Source organism: Dreissena polymorpha, chromosome 10 (genome assembly GCF_020536995.1).
Source record: "Dreissena polymorpha isolate Duluth1 chromosome 10, UMN_Dpol_1.0, whole genome shotgun sequence".
Classification (NCBI taxonomy): Eukaryota; Metazoa; Mollusca; class Bivalvia; order Myida; family Dreissenidae; genus Dreissena; species Dreissena polymorpha.
In genome coordinates, this window is record NC_068364.1 from 24,863,407 (window position 1) to 24,871,341 (window position 7,935).

The following is a 7,935-nucleotide window of genomic DNA, read 5'->3' on the forward strand; positions in this document are numbered from 1 at the left end:
GACCAATGAATGTATATGTTGCCGTGTATGTTGTTAAACGACAATAAATTTATATTTGTAATGCTTTGCGTTGACAGTTCTAGGGTGGTTATCCCAGTTTTTATAATTTTATTTTAATAGCTGGTGTTATGAAAGTCGTTGATAAGACCATATTTTGTAATCTGATTATCTTTTTGGAACTATTTTGTTCGCTGTAAAATGTAGGTTACTAAAGAGTTTTGAGTTGTGTGATAAAGGATAGTCTGAATTGTAAATCACCACGCATCATAACGGCAAAAAATAAGTTATTGAATGCATTTATAGTAATATTCGAAATTGACAAGTACCTCAAAGCATTGTATAAAGTAACACATATAAAAGATAAAGAAACTATTATTACAACTACATAAAGTAAATCAAAACAAATAAACTAAGACTTTTCGCTTTGTGCGTTATAACCTTCGCCGTCTGTCAGTTCCAATGATTTAGTACCTTGCAACTGGGAATAGAAATAGCCTTTATGCCGATGCGCCCTCCAAGAAGCCAATACCATTGCTCATAAACGTATGCTTGGGCACTTGTGACAGGCAACGGTAGAACAGTTAAACGAACGCTGTAGTACGTTTCGTATCGTATTGTGCTTAGGTGAATTTCTGACAAGTTATATATACTGCCTTTGAAATACGTGATATACATTATAAAGGATGATTAGTATAACAGGTAATTTATTTAAATTTATGTTTTCGTTATTATTTGGTAAAACAAAATATACCGATTTGAGATTACATAATAGATAATGTCTGATGTTATAATATCATACATTATTTTCAAATGGAACGTAACATAAAATAGTGCGCAATTAAGAATTTTAGTCGCTTTCTTATGCAATTCATTTCAATCCGCATGCTATGTTAGAATAGCTAACATTATTCGCCAGAAAATAAATACACAAAATTCAGTGAAGTAATACGGTTAAAGCTACGGAACATTTACAAATGTTCATGGAACTTTAAGCCATCATCTATGTGTTGACTTGCTCTGGCCCACAGTAACCGCATTAACTACATACTAACTTGACACAAGAACACTTATTGACGCCACATTGAATTTCTCTGTGACGTTTATTGCTGATCAAATTCTTGCGTGATAATCTACCTGGACAATATATGGGCTACTAATGACAAATATAATAATCAAACAAAATACTTATGACTACCTAGGCATATAATGAGTATATCTTATTCTATGCATTCTGATGCAAAAAGGCCGTCTTAACATAAAATGGCGTTATACGAATGTAAGCCTTTGCCCATGATTTACACTGAGGATGAATACAACGTCGCGCGTTAAATTAATAATGCATATATGTTATAATGCAACAAACATGTAATTGTCCATATTAGTCTCTTTAAGTTGATAATTGTGTTATTTATAGGATGTCAAATTAATACGTTTATATTTTAAGTGTCTCCTATTAATTCTATAAAGTTAAAAAATGGTGTCTAATAGGTACGTTTAAATTCCTACTATAATCGGAAAACGTATCAACGTTTCATTAAGAAGGAATAGTATGTCTTGCTTTTATACAGTAAATTGTTTGAAAGAACCCGTTAGCCTTAACAATTTTACATTTTGAATATAACCCAATATAACCCATTCTTATGACTAAAAATCTTTATGTTGGTGTACATACATCCATTCATTTTGGTGTATTTACTTGAACAAGATGCCTGGATCGAAACCGTGCACTATTAGTGCACATACAATTTTGTATCAACAATAATAGTACGATTACATTGAAACATATATCACTGTAGTTGAGCAATCTTTTACCAAACGCGAAAATGGTTGAATTAAAAAATGCTGAAACGTCGCTCATGTTGTAAGGAGAGAAACTCTTGTTACCTCCTTCCGTCAATCTTGTAAACGCAAATCGTTCAATGCCCGCACCGATATAGCACGTTTGCAAGTTTAAAAATGATATGCAGGCTTTCTTAAAGTGAATATTATACAAATCAAGGCCTAAGAGCGCATTCCCAAGACACACCTGTGTACGCAAATGTAACATGTCCAGTCATGTGTTGTGTTTTATCATCCATGGAAAATATATGATCATACCTTTCGTTAAACGGATGTGTTCGTGATGTTATGCTCATGCTCTCATAAATGTGATGTTTATCTTTCAGGAAGAGGTCTCGTTCTTGTGACAGGTAGACGTACTGACACATAGGAATAAACGGCACTTCTGAAAATGTAATGTTTGACTCCAAAAACTACCACCAAAGCAGTTCATATGTATCGCCACTTATGCCAGACCGCCTTGGGTTAAATCGGTGCTTCCGCAAACCCATGGATAATTTACAATTATTTACTCTATCAAACTTATCGGACGGTAATAATAACGACACCAGAGGAAATTTCAACAAGAATAATAACACCCAGTTCGATGCACTGCGGCAATGGCAGACACTTACGAGCGATGCAATTATTCGGACAATGAACCAATCTCAGTTAGATATACTGTGGCCATCATTGACTCTTATATCCATTTTGCTTCTTTTAGGAATTCCGGGAAATTTGATATCAGTGATTGTTTATTCGATGAAAATGAAACGCAGCACTGCGGGTTATTTCATCATCACTCTGGCAATAAGTGATCTAATAAATTGCCTAGTCAGCCTTCCCGTAGAAATGGTCTTGATAATGAACTTTTGGTCCTTCGACATTCCAATGTTGTGCAAATTATCTCGATTTATTACGGCTGCAATGAACAACACGTCTTCGTTCATACTAGTTGCAATCGCCATTGAGCGACATCGCTCTATCTGCTTCCCTCTTAAACCAAGAATGTCCCATATGTGCGCTAAAATTACTTGCGCAGTTATAGTTGTCTGTGCAGTTTGTTCCGCAATTCCAATGGTCATCGGATACGGAACATTTACAATAAAAATAACTACAAATAATATATCCGCACATGCCAAGACTTGCCTAATCGAAGACAGTGTTATCAACACGAAGTTTCCGTTAGCGCTGCTGGTATATTTTTTCGTTGGACATTTGTCTGTGTTCATAACGTTAGCTATTTTATATATACTTATTGCCAGAAAACTTCTTCGAGGAATCGCGTTCATGAACGATAAAATCACTTCGAGAAATTGCCTGCTTCAAACGCCAACCGAAAGCAACAGCGAGACATCTTTTGTCAATCACGGAGGCAGGTCCTGCAGGATGCATATTGTGTACCAAACTAACAAACCAATTTCTGCAATTAGCCAGAAGATACTCCGGCCGACTGAAAGCCAGTCAGCCATCGGGTCTCGTGTCTCCAGGAGGCACGGAGGTCAAGCGTATAGGACCAAACGCCTGACTTGCATGCTGTTTCTAGTGACTTCTGTTTTCGAAATAAGTTTCATACCGTATTTAGTGGTAGTGAGTATTCGTAGCAACAATCCATCGTACTATGACTCTCTCACTTTGTTCGGCAAGATGACATTCCAGTTTTTCTTGCGGTTTTATATGATCAATTGTGCAATAAATCCGATCATTTATTGTTTCTACAATCAAAACTTTCGGCACGGAGTTAAGAAAATGTTTGTAGGTCTAAAATTTAAGTTTTGCTCGTGGTGATTTCGCATCACGTATCGCCGTGTTAAACATATTTGAAGTGAACCGAGAAGATTTAAATATGTTTTAAAATCTAATTTATCAAATCGTATTGAACCGTGGTTTGAAACACCACATTTATATATGTTGCATGAGTGTAACTTGATGTAAAGTGTAATGATTGTGTACACATGTACATCTGGTTCATTGGTTTTATGAACAGCAACATCTTGATGGAAACATGTTGTATGAAAATGAGTTTGAATTATGTTTATATTTATGATTGTCCCTGATATAACTCTTAATGTCCATTCTATAACACGGAGCATACACAACCTTTTAATTATTTTTATCTCACTTGTACAGCGAATTCGGTTGATTAAAGCCCCGTTGATCAGATTTCATGCTATAAACCGCGACACGTGCTACGTTGTTAGGCTTCGTTGTAAACAAATGTAGTTCCTTGTATATAACAACTAAATGTTATATTGATGCTATATAGAGAAAAACAGGTTACTGTCCCATCGTTTTGTAATATATCAGGCGAGGCTTAGAATAATATAACGACGAGGCTTGCCGAGCCTTTATTTTATTCGTGCCGAGCCTGATATATTGCAAAATGATGGGACAGTAACCTGTTTTTCTGTTTATCATACCACATTTTTCTAAAAATCTGCAAAACAATCCATTTCTTTATATTTAAAATGTACGGATCCCTGCTGAATTTGCTGATCCGGCTTTTACACGTTGACATACAGTAGAAACGGCGTTCGAAAAGACAACACGAATAATCGCTTATTTTAAACATCGTTTAGAGATAAAAAAAAGTTTTTTGCACTACGAATGGGAAGAGTACAACCGCTTTAATTATAAACGTCTTGAATTGGAGATCAGGAATGGATTGCAGCGACAAATTTAATCGAACAACACATTTCACCGAATAGTTTTGAGACGCCATTTTGGAGATGTGTATTGAAATTGACATTTGGATGATCGTGTCAATAATGACATAAGCGTGTTAAATCGTTTGTTTAAATAGATGATAATTAGCATACAGTTATCATTTGTCTTGACTTTCTGTGCAACACTTGCGAGTGCAATGACTTTATCGATATTTAAGATTTATTGCCCGATTGATGACGTCATTTAACGTCTGCAGTGCGGGCTGTTGTGATTTAAAAAAAAAAACGTTGTTGTGATTTTTGACTTTAAACTATAATAAATTATGTACGTTCTTGGTATCAAATTGTTTGTTTTGTTGAACCTGATTCATGTTGATAGAAATTGTTGACGTTATTGCAAACCCCACGTAACTCCAAACATTGACTGATATAAGAACTTCCTGTTGACCATGATATAAAAAATATATCAGGCAACGCTATATCAGGCAGATATCAATGCGGTGGTATGATAAAAAACTTTTAGATTTGCAATTCAATGTGAATAGAATTGTCATTAATAACGCACGACTCTTTGTCACAGAACGATACTCTGATTTAGAAAAAAATGATTATTTGATCAGCGGTTATTTTTGGAACGCGGAGTAATACACTGACCTTGGTTACACCACAGTTATTATCAAAGTACGACAAACACTCATGAAAACTTATTTTGTTTAAATAAAAAGGTTTACAGAATAAACAGTGGGATAAAGGCCAAGGCTCGTGCTTTGTGTTTTCTAAGCCTCGCATGATACACCTGATCTTTAATCAACACTAACCAATTATTCTCCATGACTCTACATGCGCTTTATGAACAATACAGTGTGAAAGGTTTAATGAGGATAATGAATATTATTATGCTATTATCATTCATATGCCCATATTTCAAATCGATTGAACGTTTATTTTTGTTATATTTAAAAAATATGAAAATAAAAAATTATGCAGAGAAACTATTATTTTTACAGGACCGTATACAAATGCTAAACATAACTTCGTGTGTCAATAAATACGTACCATAGCAAAGCAGATCCTAGTTATTGAATTGTGTGTTTGATCCCCGAATTATCCATTTTCGAGAATGCATCTTAATTCGTTATTGTTTTTTTAATATGGCAGTCTGTAAGTTTATTAATGTCACCTTGTTATATATATGTGTCTAAACATACTTGAACATATGACATCTGACTATCTGTAGAGCTAAAAGAAACACATATTATATGACAGTGTGGAAGTCAAAAACAGTGTAATAGCAAATATCAGATAATATAAACTAATTCCATAAGATCTGTACTACAATGCCTAACAAATGAATGACTATGTTTCATCAAAATTGTCTACATCTTTTTGGACTCTTTACTAGCAAACCAATAGTAACAATTGTCAATTGGCATATAACACTCATCTGTAGCAGGACAATAATTACATTCGTAAATTGACATATAACACTAATTGTAAGAAAACCTATAGTAAAGTTTGTTAGTTGACCTAACATTTTTTGGTTTCAAACTAATAGATATATTCTCAATCGACATATTACACTTATTGCAGAAAACTAATAGTAACAATTGTTAATTGACATATAACACTAATTTCTATTTTAAAAACCTAACGATTGTTAATTGGCATTTTACTCTTTTGTACCAACCCAATAGATACAATTGTCAATTCACATATAACACGAAATAGTTGCAATAGTAAATTATCATACTTATTTTAAGCAAACAGTTGCAATAGTAAATTGATTAATTACACTAATTTGAAGCAAACCAATAGTTACTCTTATAAATATACGTGTTGCACACGTTTTTAGCAAACCAAGTTACCAGTTACCTTCATCAATAATAATAATAAACTCGTTGGAAGCAAGCAAAACATATTGTCGATTGACATATTAACTCAATGGTAGCAAGCAAATGGTTCCACATATCAATTAACATATTACATCCGTTGCAAGCGAACCAATCGCAACACTGTTTTATCAACATAATACACCCATTGGTAGCAATCCGTATGCTATAATTGTTAACCAACATATTCTGCTCAGTTTTATTAAGCCATTAGTATTAGTTTGATTTAACAAACTTCTCACATGTAAACCTCTGAAAATGTAAGCATTTTAGTACTGATAAATATTATATATATATATATATATATATAAACACAACAGACCAATTGGTTTCAGATGTATACAATATAACGCTTTCAAATTTGATGTGCGGACCGACGAGCGCATTGTGTTTATCTTATTATATTCCGTTTTGTCTTAACTTTCGCCTGTATCTACGCAAAACACATTCTTTGAAAGCATCAGGCGAATGTAAAAGCAGGTGTATTGCATTTCATAGCTAGACTATTGCAACGATTCATATTTTTTGCTCAATCAGACTATGTTGATTTGTGAAAATGTAAAACACAACAAGAGCTATATTGTCAATAAAGAGGTGATAAACAGTTTTGTTAATATCCACAGTTTGTCAATTAAATAATAGAAAACACCCGAAAAATAAATGCCAAAACTAAAATAAACTTACGAAATATTATGTGGGGCTTTGAAACAAAGTGTTTAAATGTACTCTGCGAAGCCTGAATTGAAACTTTGTCAAAACATTTCGATGGACAGCATTTGCCAATATTCGTCTTTTTTGCGCAGACGCTGTAAACGGTTTACACAGAAATCAAGTAATTGAGGGCTTATATAATCTTAAAGTGAATTATGAATGCATATCCGTTTTCAGTTACGTGACATATAGAACTGCACTTTGGCGCATTTGTATAGAAAGGATACTACTTAATGCAAATAGGTTAATGTTGGATTTGAACGAAATATATTTTCAAGTCTGTATAATGCTACATTATAACCCGTGAAAATAAATGGAAATTTTATTTTGATCGATAATGTTAATAGTATATTATATATGTATTTGTAATTATATAAGTGTATGGAATAATGTTTCAATATTTGCGGTTTGTTCGAGAAGTATATACTGGTATTGTGTGCTTTTAAATCTTTGTTTTGTCACCATGAGCATCAACAAATCGAGTACACAAATTACTTACAGAAACATGATATTGTTTCATTTTTTATCGCATAATGTCGCATTTTGAGGTAATGTTTGCGATATAAACGACACATCCACTACTGAAATCATAGTTAGGGTCGATATGTCCTTAGAAATTAGTTTATGAACATTGCAATCAAAAGTTCCATTGGTAAAATGGACATGCGGCCGATAAATACATGAGAAACCGTCAAACAAATATTGGTATTATTATGTTATATTATTTATTACTACAGCAATGTGAAAACAATATTCTAAACTATTTTGTGTTTAATTTGATCAGTCAGCTTTATCTTAATATAGCAGCAAATGCTACAGACAATTAGCTTAGATATTCAATATTAAAGCAA

The 7,935-nt window shown here is 33.4% G+C and overlaps 1 protein-coding gene across 1 annotated transcript; it reads left to right on the forward strand.

Annotated features, from left to right (window-relative positions):
- The first annotated feature begins 586 nt into the window (after window positions 1-586).
- On the forward strand, window positions 587-3,840 carry LOC127848673 (cholecystokinin receptor-like). Its single transcript, XM_052381261.1, has 2 exons — window positions 587-699; window positions 2,166-3,840. The coding sequence occupies exon 2, from the start codon at window positions 2,236-2,238 to the stop codon at window positions 3,604-3,606; it is 1,371 nt and encodes a 456-aa protein (XP_052237221.1). The 5' UTR covers window positions 587-699; window positions 2,166-2,235; the 3' UTR covers window positions 3,607-3,840.
- The last annotated feature ends 4,095 nt before the right edge of the window (window positions 3,841-7,935 follow it).